The 19,981-nt window shown below is 33.6% G+C and overlaps 2 protein-coding genes across 2 annotated transcripts in view; one reads left to right on the top strand and one right to left on the bottom strand.

Annotated features, from left to right (window-relative positions):
• Positions 1 to 14,862, top strand: LOC100376402 (tRNA (guanine(10)-N(2))-methyltransferase TRMT11-like). Its single transcript, XM_006812064.3, has 10 exons — positions 1 to 138; positions 2,789 to 2,854; positions 3,231 to 3,479; positions 4,947 to 5,084; positions 5,341 to 5,497; positions 8,137 to 8,388; positions 8,807 to 8,876; positions 10,075 to 10,206; positions 11,216 to 11,336; positions 13,579 to 14,862. Exons 1-10 carry the CDS (start codon positions 52 to 54, stop codon positions 13,738 to 13,740), a joined length of 1,434 nt encoding a protein of 477 aa, XP_006812127.3. The 5' UTR covers positions 1 to 51; the 3' UTR covers positions 13,741 to 14,862.
• LOC100376248 (ER membrane protein complex subunit 2-like) overlaps positions 14,564 to 19,981 on the bottom strand; it is an 18,740-nt gene continuing 13,322 nt past the window's right edge. Inside the window, exons 6-10 of the mRNA XM_002731216.4 lie at positions 19,326 to 19,385; positions 18,247 to 18,328; positions 17,488 to 17,589; positions 16,526 to 16,630; positions 14,564 to 16,401 (exon numbers count right to left, since the gene is read on the bottom strand). Coding sequence (XP_002731262.1) covers positions 16,315 to 16,401; positions 16,526 to 16,630; positions 17,488 to 17,589; positions 18,247 to 18,328; positions 19,326 to 19,385 — 436 coding nt within the window. The 3' untranslated portion in view covers positions 14,564 to 16,314. The remainder of the gene's footprint in view (positions 16,402 to 16,525; positions 16,631 to 17,487; positions 17,590 to 18,246; positions 18,329 to 19,325; positions 19,386 to 19,981) is intronic.

Here is a 19,981-nt window from a genome sequence, read left to right on the forward strand (position 1 = left end):
TTTCCTTGTTTTATAGCGCCCCCTATGTTGGCACTTTTCTAAACTCAAAAGATGGCTGCGCCCACGTCCAGCATGCGATCTTCGTGGAGAAGATATTTACTTGTACTAGCCCAGGAACACTTGGAATTCCGGATACCCGTAAGTGTTATTCATTCATGCTTAAGAACTTTCTGATACTTGAAAAAAACAATGCGATTATTATACTTTGGATAAAATAACATGCATCAAAGAGTATCACTCGAGCGACAACAGAAACAGCAGGTTGCTTGCCCGGCTTGTACGTAACAATTTACAAGACCCTGTTTGCCAATGTACACAGTTCGGGTAAGTGTTATTTTTGTTAGAGGCAACTGTGATCAAGTCGTACCCTGACATAAAAGGAATTTTTGCAATTTGCTTTGCCCTGCGTGCATGTTATATTTATGTTAAGACCACACTGCCATAATTACACATCAAAACTTGGCCACACACTGAACCAAAAACTGAAATCAACAACAACAACAAAATGTCGTTCATGTACCTAACTTGAGGACGAAGTTCATTTTAGTACTCAATGTGAATTAATAATATGCATTCCAAATATGGCCCAAAAAATGGTAACAGTCCCCCCCCCCCCACCCATATCTCTAATCCTTACCATGCCCCTCCAGTGCCCCCCTTTAATTGTATTCGGTATAATAATACAAATCACAGTCACTCAACAGGAGGGACTTTGTAAGTAAGTAAAGTAAAGTAACTTTATTGACATTGTACCCTCTTTAAAGGGGCACCTTCCAGTTAAGCCTAATCTCACAACAAATTTACTTTCCGGATTAAAATAACAATAGATAACAAAAGATAGATTAACATTGTAAACAACATAAACAATAGTGTCCCATGATTCTTTAGTGCAATCCATGGGATTGAGCGGGTCCCCTTTAAGGTATTAAATTGATTACAATAAAGTAAATATGTTTTAGAAAAACATAAACAATTAAAAATAAATGATCAGATAAAGGAAAGTAAAATACAGTAATTATTAAAATAGCTAAATAGTAGAAAAAAAATTAAAATCACTACAAGTATCGGAAATAAATATGTAAAATGTAAATATTATGAGGCAGCTGGTATAGTAAGTTTCATGTTTTCTTCTCTCAAGTTAAAGCACTGATAAATGAATTTGCCAAGTTTTTCTAGGATTTTTTATTAAACAAATTTGATCAATGTTTGCGTTGCCAGTTTTTTGGAAAAATTCATTTCTGATGTTATTGTAGCATGACCAATGAAGAAGAAAATGTTCTTCATCTTCAATTTGTTGAAGATGTTGCAAACCGGGCATTTCCTTTCTGCTACATTTATGTTTTGATGCCTTCCAGTCTCAATCTTAAGAGTGTGTGCACTAATTCTGAGTTTTGTCATGGCTGATCTGTGGTATGCACGTAAAATGATCTACAGAGGCATATACAATTACATTGGGGGCTGGAGTATTGGAGTTAGGAATGAGGGAGCCTTGTTAGGTTCCTATAACTGACCTATCCTTATTTTTTACCGTCCGATCCGAAACCTTTTTGAGAAAATGTCACAAAATTGTGTCAGGCTTTGAATATGATTTTATAGAAATTCAAAACTTTGCAAAACTGAGTAAATGTAAACTTTAAACATGATTAATGACACTTGTAGCTACATAAACAGTTATTATATATTAGAAAAAAGTTTTAGTTGTAAAATATATTGAAAACTAAGGATGTTATCAAATTTTTTGACACATGTTAATCAAAATGAATTTGTTATATTTTATAGAAACCATAAGTGTATCTAATTATTCTCTGACAATTTCATTGGTCAAAAGTTAACAACCCACGTTGTTTTAATGACCTTATCTGCACATTCCATGTTTTAAATAATTGTTAAATCAAACAGTCAAGTATTAAATATTTTAGAACATCTTTAGATGCGTATCTTTCACCTATAAAACCATCAGTCACAGAAAATGTCATGACTATTTAAAAAAAATGCAGTGACTCCACAATTAACTAATATGCAAATTAGTCTAAATCTCTGTTTAAATTCTGACATCAAAATGATGTATCATACGAGTACTACTCAGCAGACATTCAATCAGATTTCTTCACTTTTTTTACTCATATTGTACAATAAATGTAGATGTAATATATATAAACATAACAGTCATAGCAACTGTTGTTAAGTTGCACATCCACCATCTGAATGCAAAAATATAAATTTAAAAGAAAAAAAAGTTATCCAAAATCGTTGTCCATTTTAATTTTTTCATAGTACTGTAAAATCTGTATTAGAAACCGCGGCTTCTATTAAAATGGTACAATCCAATAGAGGGGATGCGGCTTCTATTAGAGCATCTACACATATGAGAAATGATGATTTTTTGGTTCCCAATTGTTTAAAAAGAATGGGTGCGACTTCTATTAGGGATGCGGCTTCTAATACAGATTTTACGGTAATCATTTGATTCTTGTATAAAGGATTTAATTACTCAGTCAGGACCACATGAAGATGTATCAAACGAAGCATTGATTTTTAATTAGTGTAAAAAATGAGCTTACATAAAAGTTTGATATGGTTTAAAATAATTCTTCTATGAAAATTATTAGCGTAAATTTTACTTCTTGAAAACCTCTACTACCGGTACATTCTTAATCCAAACGATTGTTGACAATATTTCAAGACAGACAATAATGGTGTACATATAATGGGAGGGCCGTTCAAATTACATTTCCGTGACGTCCCAGGGATTTCGGAATCATACAGTAACATTTAAATTTGTTTTCAGGAGCTCAAGTCAATTCTGAGTCTGTTGAATATTTGTGCAGAAATTGAAGAGAAAACTGATGAATTGGTGGGTAACTATGGTAACAAAACATTTAATACAACAAAGTGAAAGTGGATTATTGAATGGAAGTTTATGCAGGGTTTTATCATTGCATAACTGGACTTCAGTCGGGATGATTAGATTTTGATTTACTATAAATAAACAATAATGGGAGTATCATGTAGTTGGTGACATATTTGCAAATTGATTGTGTACAAATATAAACATTTGAGATCACTTGTGGTTCTCAAGATATTAAGCTTAAGTCCACTACAAGTAAGGCAGCCATTTTGGTTCACATTTGAATAAAGGCAGCCATATCATTTTCTTCTCATAGATTTTTTAATCCTCCCTACATATATGTTTTGTAATTGTTACATCTAAATAATTGTTCCATTTACAGAGTCCTTTTATTGTGTTAAATCTACCGAATGAGAAAGCGGGCCAAATGCTCATGGAAAGGACAGTTCTTGGAAAATCTTTGTTAGAACTTTGGGGTTTTGGTAAAACTTACAACGAGTTATACGACTCGCTACGAAAATACCCAAGTGAGTTAATGGACGCTTACTGTAAAGAAGATACAACGTTTAAAATTCGAGTAAATGCTTTTAATAAAACTATGAAACAACCTCGACAACATGAACTGATTGAGGTAGGTATGCTTCCAAAATCCTGTTAATTCCCTTGCTAATTTAATAAAATCTTTTGGACCAGGCTTTGATAGGTCTGCTCATGTCACATTCGAAAACGTACATGGCCAGCGGGGCTTACATACTAATTTGCATTTCAAATGTGCTAATACCGGTATGTCATTTACGTAAAAATTTGCATATTTACATGTTTAAGTAAATTGTTATTAATTTTGTTTTTTCTGTCAAAATTTTTCTTTATTTTGGCTTGAAAATTGATTAAAATTTAGAACAAAATAAATATATAAATATTTACCTACAAAATACAGAGTTGAAGATTTGCTGTACTGTTGTTTTGCTAATACTTTGATAAGTAAGTTGATTCTATTTTGTTCTTCGCAATTTTTCACTTTTGTTTTCGGGTTTCAATGAAATAATGCCAACTGGCAACCATTTTGTCATTTTTGTTTCAATGAAATAAAACCATGGCAACCATTTTGTACATATATACATATATAAACGTACACAAACCATAAATTTTGTGTCCTGGATCATTAATTTATGACAATGGACATGCCTCTATCATTTACATATTTAGTGGCATATGATACTAATAGAGAAAAATATGATAACCATCTTAAATTTTAAAGTACAACATTTTTAAGTCTTTCACAAAATTCAACAACATGATAGTATAATGCCATGAGAGGAAAAACATGGAAGCTGATCTGTACCATTTATTAAAAAATGATGAATCAGAAGATAACTGAATTGGTAAGGTTCCTTATTAAAGTAGTAGCTAAAGTATTCAAGGTTTCTGTTTTGACTTTCACATAGCCAACACAGGTAATAACTGAAAGTTGCATTCCCGCTTTGCAAATATGTGAGGTAGCCTCCACCCTCCTCTTACAAAAAATAACAATAGACACTCACAGAATTAGAAGGCTGTGTTTGTTCTTTAAGGACAGTTATATTGTAGGTATGCTTGTCTGAGAGTGATACTGTGGAATACTTTATTTTCGTTGGAATTAATTTTCGCTGAAAAGGCTTTTTTGGCGTTTTGTATGGAATTTATTTTCACTGATTTTTGATGAGCTGAATGTTAAATATAGGAAAAAAGTATATTCGCTGAATTTTATTTTCACGGAATCATCCCTTCAGCGAAGATAGCGAAAATAAATTCCAAGCGAAAATAAAGTATTCTACAGTACATTCCAGTACTTTATAAATGAGATGGAAAGTGAGCCAGGATATCTACTTTTAATTTATCACATATTCTAGCTGAAACAGTATCATTTTACCATATTTTATGTTTCAAGCTTGTTCTGGAAGTGATGTTTCACATAGCTGCAAAGTGGGAATTCATTTTTAATTTTAGGATATTCTTGTGTCAAAAGTATGCTAGCTGCAAGTATTCTAAAGATTAAGAGGGGGTGCGGAAATTGACGCTAAAGATCTGTAAATCTTCTGATTAAAATGTTCAATTGCAGGAAGTCACAGAAGTCGTACCATTCCGAGGGAAAGTTTGTTTGAGTAAACCAGAACATACATTTCATTTTCTTGAGTATTACGGTACCGATCCAAACAACGCTCCGACAGCACCATATTGTATGTACTTTGGACGATGGGTGAGTATACTGCTAGCTGACTTGAAACAACATCAAACCTCAGTATGTCTCAGTACATTCTTTCATGCTTGGTGTACATAATTCCATGACTCTTATTGTTGTGTTGCTATGGTTTCCTCTTACTTGACTGAACAAACATTTTAATATACCGTAATAGTAATTTTATACTTGCAAGTCTGCACCAGTAAGGTTGAAGTGACAATCATCTGACTTGTTCTGTTTATTGAACATCATTTTGTTTTCATTTACCACTCAGATTAATGATGGTAGGCGAGATCTAATACACAAATATTCGATTAAAAATCGTCATTTTATCGGCAATACGAGTATGGCTGCTGATTTATCTCTTATTATGGCGAATCAGGCAAAAGTAACATCAAGTTCATTAGTATTGGACCCATTTGTAGGTACAGGTAAGTTGTTACCATGACGATAACAGACCCCTTTCAAGTATGTCCTTTAGAGCACTACATGACTGTAGCCTATCAAGATGGCAAAGTATTTGACCTTTAGCCCAGGGCTGCCAACTAACCTTTTGGCTGAAGGTGAATAGACGGCGCCCTCCTGAGAAACTATACATGATTGATAATAAAAGTAATGAGAATGAAGTTAGTGTTACATTTCTACCATCATATTCAGATGATTCATAAACTGACAACATTTCCCATCTCTCCAATTCACTTTGATATTAAAATGATTAGTTATTTGTAATATTTGAAAAAGTTTTAGGTAAATCTGAAGAATGATTCATTCTGCCTGATTGATTTGTTTTTGTCTCAGTGATGTCGCTACATCTAAGTATGCAGCATGATCATTTTAACATTTTTAGCCCTAAAGTTGACTTTTATCCTTTCCTAAAAAATAAATCTGTTATATTTTTTCATATTTTTGAAAAAAGTTCCATATTTTTGAAAAAGTTTTGATTAATATCTGTAACTAAAATCTGGTTGAAATTGTAGAAAAAATAGTTTATAATGTAGCATCTGAATTTTGGCGGGACAATAATGGAGTTCAATAAGTAAAAAACACAATACCGTAAAAACCCGCAAATAAGCGCCACCCTCAATTAAGAGCCACTCAGTGAAAATTTGTTACATTTGACCCTCCATTAAGAGCCACCAAGAGTTGAGTGGTTTTGTCAATAAGAACCCTGAAATAAGCGCCAGCCGCCCGGTTGTTTACAATCAGGCAGACACAAGCTTGTTGTGCCTCACTTCCACCCTGCATTGTTTATTGCACCACAGAAGGTGTGAGACAAATAAAGATTATCCCCATAACTTGCCTGACGTCCTGTGTAATTGAGAACGGAAGAATGATAGACGAAAGAAATGCACTGAGAGCGTGAATGTGACTGTCAACTTGTCCATTTTATATTTCTGACACACAATCAACCAATTCACAAACTATTCAGTAGTAACTACTAGTATGTTTTTTGCCGAAACACCGAAGGACACGTTGAGATATTCATTGTCAATGTTGTCTTTATAACCAAGTAAAGAACGTCACGATTTTAGAACGCCTTTATCGGAAAATCGGAGGTATCGAAAATACATTCTCACAGACGGACCGGAACAGGAAGTCAGCAGAAAACAAAAGATTTTTTCCTTAGCGTGGGGGAAAACAGAGGTGTTAATCCGGTCCTGGCAACGTTTGAGGGATCGTGACGTAGCTCCGACTGTGAGAATGTAATGATTACGCAGCCCACTCTCGCTGATCGTGATTTTGGGTTATTTTTTGCATTTCATTTGAGACGTTCGTTTTGGGGTGATTCGAGACAAAATCTTCAGGGAAGTAACAAAATAACTGGCATTAGTTTGGAGAGGACTCTCTTGCCGAAAATAATCAAAATTGAAGTCGAATGGATTAGTTCCACAAACTTGCGCGATCAACTCGTCTTACAGCAAAGTGAAGTCTACGTGACCCGCCTGACCCAAATATTTAAATTAGCTATTTGTGAGAATTGAAAATAATCTGAACTTGTACCAATCAGAAAATGCCTTGTAACAGGCCTGGGCTTTCGTGAATGATTTCGTCTCTCCGATTGGTCACAGGAAATTATTTTTAATACATGTAATTGTTACTTTCTCGGTATCGTTTCGTATTTGGTTATATAGGGGTGGGGCTATAGTTTGACCCTGTTTGCGTGGACTGTGAAGTACGTGAATATCATTAACATATCATTATAAGCTGGCTTGATTATGAAACAGGAAATATAAACCAAAGCTGTACTGTCAGACGTCTAGCACAATTAAAACAATGCCCAAGTACCCAAGCTGTAAAAATCTATAGAAAAACGTGTTTTTATTTATTGTTTTTGCCATAAATACAAGTGATTGGGCATCATTTTCTTCATTCGTTCCATGCTTGCTTTGCAAGTATGTCTTCTCCTGTCGCTGCTGGTCAGATCAATTCTATCCGAAACTATTTTATATCGTCACCAAATCAACCACCACGCCAGCCACAGCCACCCAAGTTATTCCCAGTTTTCAAGAAAAAAGTTTGCCGTACAAAACTTGGTAAACAATTGTACAACGGAAGTACAAGTGATTCGAGTGTAGGGTCAGACACTGAAAGTGCTACCAAATCCGACTTCAGGCATCGCTACGCATTGTCAGTAAAATGTGACTTCAGGCATCGCTACACATTATCGATGAAACGACGAATCGTCGTATTTATTTGACATTTGTTATTCCCATAACAGTATCTTTACAGAATAAATTAATTGCAATGATACATCATTAATAATTACTTGTCTGTTTTGGTTGTGTGTGTGTTTGCCTATCCCCTTCGCTATTTCACAATGAAAAAGTTTGATGACCCTGGTTTAAGAGCCACTGGCTACAAAGTTGTCAAAATGTTACCTCAAATAAGCACCACCCAGAAATGAAAGTGTTACAAAGTGGCTCTTATTTGAGGGTTTTTACGGTATACACCGACTGTGATTGAGTTTTGTGACAGTTTTGAACAACTTTCACAGATTTACAACACAAGAAGAATTTACAAAATGATTCACTACATTCTTTAACATTCTGTTTGTTGTTATGACAACAAGGTAGTTTACTGATTGCATGTGCCCACTATGGCGCTTATGTCACCGGGACCGATATTGACTACAATGTGATCCATGGACAAGGCAAGACAAGTCGTACAAATACAAAATCCAAATATAGAGCGTCTGATGAAAGTATTCGTACAAATATGAAACTCTACAATATGGAAAAACATTATATTGATGTTATGGTGGCAGATACTTCGCATAATTTCTGGAGAGAGCAGTCAGTGTTTGATGCCATTGTCACAGATCGTAAGTATGATTTAAATTTTCCCATCATTTTAAAAACAAAATACAGTGGATTTGCTAAATCCTAGCTTATAAAATTTATCCAAATTTTGGTGCGATTTTATTTCTTCTACACATCAAGTATAATTTCAAAATCTTTTGATCGGTTTGCTTACTTGGTCACTTTTACCTAAAAATGCACTCTCCATGAGTTTATATGGTACATCCTGCTCTGGTGCAATGTCACGTCACCGAACCAAGTGAGTTCGTGGTGTGTGTGAACGTAGTAAAATTCAAAAAATAACTTGCACAGATTTTCTACCATACTTCCTGCCGACCAACCACTAAAATCTAAATTCAAATCATTGTCACATACTAACTATACTGTTGGGGATGTTACTTCAAGATGAGCTTACAGGTTGTCTGATTTATTATATTATAGCACCGTATGGAATCCGAGAAGCAACAAGGAGGATAGGAACTGCACGAGAATATACAATTTCTGATGAAAAGTAAGTTTATTGAACTCTTACACTTGTTAAACCATTGTTTTAATGTTTTCTTGTTCATTGCAGTACATCAAAGTCTCTATAACATTTATTGGTTTATTTGATCTTCGAGAAGGTGCACACACTCACTAGCTATTAATACATATTAATGCAATCGGGTAATTGTTCCATTTCAATACAACATCTTTTTAGAACTATAGACTGTTTATAGTTCAACTCAACACTTGCCTCAGAAACCATACTTCAAGAACAAAAATAAAATAACATTATGATAATTTTATATTTCAAAACTGGCTGGTTATGCTTTTGCAACATCCTGCTGTACTGTGATCAATTGAATAGTTGTTTTGTCAACTACTCTTAATTACTTTGTTTTCATTAAGACAAATTTTCAAGAATTGTAAGAGTGAGGCAAAATCATGAAAGTTTGTGAATATTTTACTTAAATCATGAATGCATGAAATCACATTTGCTTTCACACAAAAATGTTCTCTGTGAGCACTTTGCAAAAATTGATAACTTAAATAAAATATAACAGTTTACAATATTTGCAGTTGTAGTGGGATTTTAAATCATTAGTTGTAAGGAAAATGGTTTTATTATTATAAACTGGGCAAGCTATGTGTAGCTTAACTATGTTTATTATATCGTAGTAATTATTGTTACATTATGTTAAAGAAATAGAATGAGTTGTGAATACACAAGCAGTTATAGCGCGGTGGTCGTCGCGCAGCGCATGTTTGAATTTCATGTAAATAAACAATGTATTTTACACGCGTTGTAGTATACGTTGCTATGAGTCCTATATCGAACAGGACACGGCACGACAACTACCGCCCTTTGAGCCATATACAAAAATTATTTGTTTCCAGTAACCCGACCTTGCCTAGATTTTTCAGGCTGCACCTGTATCTTTTCAATTGTAGATACATGGTCACCTTTCAGTTTTACTTGAAATTCTTAAAAATACTTTCATACGTAGTATGGGCTAAGCAGCACTACAGAATAATAAATTAAGAATAATTATTTAATTTTCATAAAATAAAAAGTCATTCCTACCTACCTACCATACTTTTGTTTTCAATGTTACCAGAAACACACAATTCATTGTATTTGGCCTTATTTATCGTTAGACAGAGATGTGGGAATTATTGATGTTATCATTCAGTTGTCATCAGGAATTACATTGCTATATTTACAGAACTGATGTGCACTTCCCGTCCAGTGTGGGGTACCATTTAGCCGATATATTTACAGATCTTTTAAATTTTGCTGCATGTTATCTCAAAATGAACGGAAGATTGGTTTACTGGTTACCAATATGCAGAGTGGAGTAAGTATGACACTAGAGGGCGGTGTAAGTTGGGGGTACAATCTACTTGGAAGTATTTGATGATGATTTAAATAAAAGGTAATCTTATTAATTCATGTTCATGGTAACTTCATGTCACTTCAAATAATTCCAAAAATATGAGTGAGAAATATCACGAAGTATAACGATTTAAAAATAACAATTGGGACATATCAACTTTGAATATTCTTTCAAACTTGTAAACACAATTGTGATTGGTTCTTTACATTCATGATTTAATAAAACAATGCAATATGCAGAGTGGAGTATTATGAAATGCATTTTACAACATTGTGTCAACTGGGCCATTTCCAATCATAAGATGAAGACCAATGGTGGTGGGGTACTGTCGCTTACAACTGGGAATTTGTCTTATAACTTTCTTTGAATGAACTTTCAGTTTCTTCTAATTTGGTATAAAGTCAAATTACATTGCAATCTTGCATTAATTGAACCGTTGTATAATTATTTTGGAAGACAGCAGAATTCTTAGAAGAAGAAAAACAAAATATTTTGAATGAATTCTAAGAGTGGTTCAAGTCAGTAGTACTATGATTGTAAAATTAAAATTTAGAAAATTGTGAAATGTGAAAACAAAATGCATAAAGACTCAAAGATGTATTTAGTTTTAAAGTATCATTAAAATGAGACATTTAGTTTAGATTGGTAGCATCTATCTGGTTGTTGAATTACCTAAGTTAAATATCTTTGATTTTCGCAAAAATCAGTTGGTCAAACTGATAGAATAACAATACTACCGGGTAAATATGATATTTAGATTTATTTTTATGCGACTGAATTTAATCCTAATTCACTAATATACATATATTTTATTGGAAGTTATTGTAAATATCATTAATGCTGTGCACTAGCTCAGGAATATGTTATTAATAATTTGCAATGACTGTTTTGCATAACATGAGTTGATATGATTTCAAAAATGTTAATATGATGAAGAATTTTTGATAATACATTTTTACGCTCACTTTAGATATTCTCCGGATCAAATACCGCATCATCCGTGTTTAACACTAGTATCAAATTGTGAACAAGTATTAAATGTCAATATTAGTAGACGACTTATTACCATGGAAAAAACTGAAGATTTCAAGGTATGTCTATTATGATTAAAATTTTGTTTCATCTATTCAACATTTATAAAGGTCACAGCACAAAGAACCTAGAAAACTAAGCTGGGGTATTTGAAACTGAAATTGTCATCTTAGTGTAAGTCCGTTGCTGATTGGGTGCTGAGCTGGAATGCCAATTTTTAGTTTCAAATACCCCAGGAAAGTGTTCTAAGTTCTTCGTGTAATTAGGTGTTCGTATGCAAGGGAATTTTCCACACAAAAACGACAAATTCTGCCAAATTTTGTTATTGGTTGGCTTAATATATGTGAAAGATTGGTATTTTTGAAATCTGAAAAACGCGTTTCACAACTTGTCTTTTATTTATTTAGTTTTATGCGTCATTCAAGATGGCGGCCGCCATATAGTAAATATCACATTTATTTTATTATATCAGGTGTGTGCCAGCTGACTGTGGGTCACAGTACCATAAAATATGTATTAGAAGTCACACCCATTCTTTTTGAACAATTGAGACCCAAAAAATCACCATAGAAATAGAAGCCGCATTCCCACTGTTGGAGTGTACCATTTTAACAGAGGCCGCAGCTTCTAATACAGATTTCACAGTATTTGTAAATGCAACTTTAGTTGAAGGACTGCATGCATCATGGGAAATAAAACTTGGATAGTTTCACCCATCGCTATGTATATAAACATTACTGCAAGCGTAAATTTTTTATGCCCAAATCTGACATACACCATACCATAATTTGGACTTTAATTTGAATAAACATATGATTGAAACCATATTGCTGACTTGCATGGTTGTTTAAAACACGACTTCTGTCACCTTTTTGATGAGAATTACCTTTAAATATTGTCCAACTATCATCATAATCATATTCTATATTTATTTATTTATGATTGATAATTATTCCATGGAGCCTGATTGCTGAAAATGTTGATTTTCGTGAAGCATTATAGTGGAGATACGCCACCATGGAGTGTGATTTGCATTCTGAAATGTTTTAATCTTTCCTTTTAAGTCAAAGCTGTGGTTTTAGGGGACAAAATTTGCTTAATTTTGGGATGTTTTCATATAACATGGTGTATGCGTAGTATAACATACATCACTGATGCATATTTAGTTTTACTAATCTCTTAAAGAATGGCCAATGAGTGGCCATTTTATTTCAGGCTGTGCTGTTTAGGAGGCATTTCATAAAACTGTCGGTACTTCATACATACATGTCACATGTTTGATTTCCATAAAATTATTATATTTATTTAATTTTCTCTGACAAACCAGTACTGATTGCATTTGCATTTTCTACAGAAATAGTACATCCTTGGCTACGCATACATTTCCATCTTAGTTTGATTGAATAAAAATGCACCCAAATCACATTTCCCCATTCTGGAGATCAGGCATGCTCAACATTTGGTACATACAATATCCTGCCAGAACCTTACCTACTGTATTTCTTGACCAAATGTTTTTTTAGTGCTCATTCAGGCGTAGCCCTAAAGGCGACTATTATTTCTTATTTCTGGTTTCCTTCCGTCCACCCCCTTTATGTCTCCAACATTTTCTTAGACATTCTGCAGCAGATATCAATGAAACTTGGCAGGTTGATGAACAAGTCTCTGTTGAATATGCACATAATTTTTTTTTCCAGAACTGAAAATCCTATGTGGGTCTTTTTCAAGATTTTCATCAAAAATTATCCCTCCTTACTGCACTGAGAGAACAACTGAGCATGCTCAGAATAAATAATTAGCTTATATTGTAATGCTAGGGTTTTTAGTGATGTCATGACCTTGATCTGAATCAGTGACAGATGGGTTGTACCATTACCAATCGCAGTGGAATATGTTGGGGGTGTCAGGGCTACATTTTGATGGGAATTATAGTGGTTATACTGAAACAAACCCAGGTCCTGGTAATATACAAAGACTTGAATTAACAAAGAAGTCAAGTTGTTATTAAAGCTACATCAAGGTTTACTCAGATTTATGAATGCAGTTTCTTGAGCATGTATGAGACATAGTTTGGTTGCACTTGTGTACTCTGAGATTTTGGACCGTGTAAATGAAAGTTTTCAGTTATCAGATTAAGGAAAATCACTTTATGATGAGTTGTACCCACATAGAGTACATATTAATTCAATTAATTGCAGATGTTCCATGTATTATTTTAACATGAGTATTTTATAATTAAATAACAGGGACTGTGACCTTCATGTCTTATTGTCATTTCTCACCTGACTTTCTCTATTACAGACATTGCAAGATTCATCTGCAGCCATTAACAATGATATTTACGATGGACATAATGCAATCAGGAAAAAATATTTTATGCCAAGGTTTGAACGACTGAAAATAAAAAAAGATAGGCAACAAAAAGAATCTTCATGTCCTACCAATGATGGCGCTATACTGTGAAGGACGCATGGCCACAGATTACCATGGATACCAGTGCTGAAGCTGTGACTATACAAAGTCACATGACTATTGCATTTTTAATCATTGTCGGAGACAGTTATTCTATTTATTACATGGTTGTTATGCAGATCACTACTGAAGAATTAAGTACATGTAGTTTTTATTGGCGGTTTAGATGGAAACAAATCTGACTGGATTATGATCATCATGGTGCATTGTGGGCCAAGTTACATTCTGTTTTCAAACTTTGCTGAAACAAGATCATATATCAGATTTCTTAATGACACATAATTGATATTGCAGATATTGTCATTTGAGAACTGACATCCTCGGAGCAGAGTGGTCATACACCACGATATACATTAGGTTTAAACATACATTTTGTACAAGCACTGCCAAAATACCACTGTAATAATTTTATTTTGACATAAATCTGTTGTTACATGATGAAATGAAACTGACATGCATGTTTGTCAGGTTGCACAGTCTGCTTGTGTCATCAAATGTCCTTGATGGATTGAAATAACAAAAAGGTCAAGAATTTCTATATGCAGTTTTGATTGTTTGATGAAAAACACAATACAGTATTTGCTGTATTAGTAGCACATGTAATTCCGTAAATGTCAGCAGTGTATCTATCGTTAAATTAAGTACTAGTAATATTTGATTGATCCAGTATACAATTACATGCTCTTCTATTAGAACAAATATGGTATACAATTTTAGCTTGAGACAAAGGACTGGAGTACCAATTCAAGTAAGAGTATAAAACACATGCAACATTCATTTCTTTTGAAGGGGTAAAAAAACAACATTACAGATGTTTGATTTTAAATACAATTTTATTCTACGACATATTAAATATTATTTTTTCATAAAACATCAAAGTTCTGAAATCAATCACACCAGTGAAGTACAGTAATGAGATGTACAATGGTCTGAAAGTTCCAATGTTGTTGAGAAGGTAGTTATTTAAGGCAGTGAAGTGGTAACAATCAGTGCATTTTGTTCATCTAGTAAAGTTTAATCCCTTACTCTGTACCTTGACATTCAGTCTGTGCACTCACAACACCCTGCTATCGTTGCATTTATTTATTGGTAAATAAAAAACACTACAATGAATATATTGATATTAGAGACGCCCATCCTTTCTTGCGTTAGGTTTACATGACCACAAAGAAAGTTAAAAAACAACGTATCATTAAACAATTTGACATGGCAGTTTAAATATACCGTGTGAAAATATTGCAACTTGCATTGATTCATCGCAATGCACATTTCCTTCTCATGTGGGTCAAAAGTCGCCAAGTAAATTATAGTACATTTGGGACCAGGAATGGAAACGGTGGTGTGACAAGCACATAATCCCAATCTGGATAATTTTCAACCAGATTAAAATCTGATGAAGGTAGAGGTTCATGTGACATCACATCCGGCGAAATTTAACCAAAACCCAATATACTGGTTTGTAATTCAATGTTGCTACGACCACTTGTTAGATGATAAACCTGTTCTCATCTATCGTAACTGATACATGACAGGCTATAATATTATACATGTACACAGATGAGAAGCACTGAAACAAATTATTCCAGGATCCAAATTTTACATACCCGGTACTGGCAATATTTGCGTCATTTTATAGTCGTGTGCCTAGGTTTCTTTCAATTATGAACGGTATTCCAATACAAGATGTTACGCTAAATGCTTTCCATATCCTTATAGATGAATAGATCCCTCTCAAGCTAAATGATGGTTGGAACCCCCCCCCCCACCCCCACCAATAAATAATGATTTGTACCCCACATCTAAAATCAATGAGATCTTTCTCCCTGCTTTACAAATAATTAATGCCCTTGCTAATGCCACACCACTATGACATTACAGCCATTCTGAGAATTATTCAGACAGTCGGTTAGCAAAATGACTTGCAGCTATGGTCTTTGCCTAATCTAGACTTGTCGGCGCCACATGCGCGTGGTTTGTGATTACTATTTCATAGGGGTTGTCAACATGGTGAATAGCAAGTATTATCTAGCGTGCGTATGCAACAACCATTCTTTAAAAGACCCAAGTGTTTTGCAAGATATATTGCTGACTGACTGTTCGAATAATTCCCTAATGCAATACTGAATGCCCTCCATCATCATAGCTATTGCCCATTAACCAACCAACCATACTAACAGACCCCCCCCCCCCAAGTGGGAATACGTTAACCCTATAACAAGGTTACCAGCAAAGTAGTCTTTACTTTAATTTTATAATATTTGATCATGACTTTCACTCTTGCCCAACGGCCGAAATAGATTATATACAAGTACATGGTGTCAAGTTTGTTGACCGAAAATCCAGTTTGATGCGAATACATCTTACTGACAGAGTTATTACAGTGGGCTCCCATAGAACTTAAATCCCATACATTATTTGTATTCTGTCAGGAGTTGCAGATATCAGATATGATTTGAATAAACAATAACTGCAAATAATCCACTCTATTCTTTCACTCATGGTAGTCATGGCAACTACAGAAGAAACCATTATATCATGATGGGTTGCCGGTATCGTACAAAGGGGCTAGTTTGTTGATGGTACAACTTGAAGGGAATCTAACATTTCTTCAATCGCCTCGACTTGTGCATCGTGGTCCCTCATTTCCACAGACTGAAAATAAATACATCAAAGTTGGTTATAGTCAATTATAGTCAAATATAATTTTGCATATTTAAAACTACTGAAGAACAAGCTGATAAACTTTCTGATAGACTTTCGTGGAATATTGTCTTACCTTATACTTTTCAGATATTTGTCTTGCAGCCCACGCTGCATACTTCATATTATCTTTCTTCGTTTTAGCATTTCCTTTCGGTGACCCGGCTAAATTACTAGCAGACTAGTGAAAAAACAAAATATATAGTTGTATTAACAAAACTAAACCATCAGATGGCAGATTACATGCACTGTTTAAACTTGTATATCTGTCATAATACTCTAGTTACAATAGATCACATGACCATATAAGGTATCATTAGCTCCGCTGTCGACTTTGTCGAGCGGAGCTTATCATATGAGTGATTGTCTGTCGTCGTCGTATGTGTCAATGTTTTACTTTTTCAACTTCTTCTTGAAAACTACAAGCCTGAATGCTTTGATACTTGGTGTATATGTACCTTGGGTAGACCTCTCTCAGATTTGTTCATTTCATGATCATATCTTCAATTCTCTAATTTTGGTCAATATTTTTGTCATTTTTGGTAAAAAGTGATATTTTCAACTTCTTGTTAAAAACCACAAGTCCAATTGCTTTGATATTACATATATAGGTACTACATGTGAACCACTCTCAAATTTGTTCATTTCATGATGATATCTTCAATTCTCTAATTTTGATGAATATTTTTATAAATTTTTGGTAAAAATTGATATTTTCGACTTCTTGTTAAAAACCACAATAATTTATAGTGAAAAATGATATTTTTGAATTCTTGTTGAAAACAGCAAGTCTCATTGCATTGATACTATGCATATTGTTCATTTTCTAATGATATCTTCTGTTCTTTAATTGAAATGTGCAGTGCTAACAGCGGAGCTATCTCAGCCGAGAGGTTACTTGTTTTATTTTGGCAGCAACAAGAAAAAAGTTCTGAGCAACTGCATCTTCCAGCAAATGTGCACACTAAACAACTTTTAGCAGTTTGGTAGTACTTTATTATCAGTGACCTTTGACCTCATTGGGTATTTAATATTTACCATAAATATTCCATAAAGAGCTCTCATGTTATCCCCATTTAACTTGGCAGCTTGTGAGAAATATTTGCAGGCCATTGGCATCTCCCCTTGTGTGTATTTAATCTGAAATATAAGAGAACAATTGGATTGGATAGCATAAGTTTTATATACACTCACCTCAGTATACCTTTGATGGTATAAATGGTTATGTAGATTGGATAGTATAAGTTTTATATACACTCACCTCAGCATACCTCTGATGGTATAAATGGTTATGTGGATTGGATAGTATAAGTTTTATATACACTCACCTCAGCATACCTCTGATGGTATAAATGGTTATGTGGATTGGATAGTATAAGTTTTATATACACTCACCTCAGCATACCTTTGATGGTATAAATGGTTATGTTGAATGGATAGTATAAGTTTTATATACACTCACCTCAGCATACCTCTGATGGTATAAATGGTTATGTGGATTGGATAGTATAAGTTTTATATACACTCACCTCAGCATACCTCTGATGGTATAAATGGTTATGTGGATTGGATAGTATAAGTTTTATATACACTCACCACAGTATACCTCTGATGGTATAAATGGTTATGTTTAATGGATAGTATAAGTTTTATATACACTCACCTCAGCATACCTTTGATGGTATAAATGGTTATGTAGATTGGATAGTATAAGTTTTATATACACTCACCTCAGCATACCTTTGATGGTATAAATGATTATGTGGATTGGATAGTATAAGTTTTATATACACTCACCTCAGCATACCTCTGATGGTATAAATGGTTATGTGGATTGGATAGTATAAGTTCTTCTACACAATATGCAGCTTTACTGTACCTAAAAATGAAATATTGTTAAATTTAAAAATAAATAACACTCAAAAAGATGACCATCTGTGGTTGTTATTGCACAGTAATATAAAGAATGATTCCCAAAAGAAAAAACCCTGAAAAGGAAAAAAGGAAAATAATCTAATTCCTAATGTTTGAGCTAACCCAATTAAACACAGGTAATAATTACACTTGAAGGCTCTCTAATAAGAGTTATTATACATCTGTCACTGTAACACCATGAGTTACAGTGTGCCATAATTTTGCTGTATTTTACGGGGTATTTTCATCCTACTATATTAGGAAATGTGAATTCCAAAATATGGAATGATTACGCAGGTAAGGGTCGAAAAATAAAAACAAAAATGGCTGCCACTTGAGTTTGAGTGAACTCCACACAAAGAAGTTCACTGATTCTGTTCTAAATTTTTTGAAATTTCGGCATTCCCATGATGTATTCTTGGAAGGAAAAGATGTATAATAATAAGGTTATTACAAGGATACCTCAAAGTATGCACTTAGACAGTACAAAGTCGCATCAACCTCCGCTGCACGTCTGTCGATACTCTTGCTGTACTGTCTTCGTGCATACTTTGAGGTATTTTTGTAATAACGTCATATTAATTCTATAATGTGTGTACTGATCAAAGACATCAAAGGAAGACACAACATGAATAATGATGTCACTAAGCATTATATAATGTTATTAATTATTCATGAAGACATTTTATTTAGACAAACAAATTTACAAAAACAAACTAAAATAGCAATAGACATGTATATAACTTGTGGCATTGAAATAATTTTGCAAGGGTTGATAAGGCAATCAAATTCCTAATTATTCATAACAAATCACCAAAGGTTACAGAAAAGTATTACAATTGCGATTGCAATTGTCGTTATCGTCGTTGCATGTTCACCTTCTGTTGTTACTTTAGTTTTATTTCAGTAGAATCTCCTATCATGACAAATGATATGCATATAGGAAATACAAAAATACTTACTCTTGTTCAGAAATATAAAGATCTGCTAATTCCATCCACGCTTCATGATCCGCTGAAAATCTGGTAGATAAAATAAGGTAATAATTAAAATAATTAGTAATAGATAAAGGGTGCAAATAAAAACAAATTAATACACATGATGTCTGGTGAAAATGGCAGAGGTTTGTCAATGATCAAAATAAAGGATATTTTGATAATAAAGTTAAACAATAAATGCAATTGTTGGTTCACAATGCGCTCCTATTAAAGATATAGCAATAGAACAAATTTGATAAGTCATATTAATAAGACTTGGCGTAAATTCTCAAAATGCAAAAGGCATTTATCACCTTTACAAAACAAACCCACATAATTTTTAAAAGTAGTTTATAAATAAACGCTGCTCGGACTGATAAATATGATATATAGAAGATAATATTTGGTAATCGTAGTCCTAAATAAATAAATAAAATAAATAAATTTTTAATAGTTATTTAGGACTACGATTATCAAATATTATCTTCTATATACCACATAATTTTTAACATTTAAACAAAAAAATATTTTGATCAAGATCTGTAACCAATAGAAACGTATTATTGTTTGTTTCAAAATAAAAAAAATAAAACAATACTGTAAAGTGACTAATTTTCACTGGGTTTAAATTTAGGCGAGGG

Source organism: Saccoglossus kowalevskii, chromosome 14, assembly GCF_978046115.1.
Source record: "Saccoglossus kowalevskii chromosome 14, keSacKowa6.1, whole genome shotgun sequence".
NCBI lineage: Eukaryota > Metazoa > Hemichordata > Enteropneusta > Harrimaniidae > Saccoglossus > Saccoglossus kowalevskii.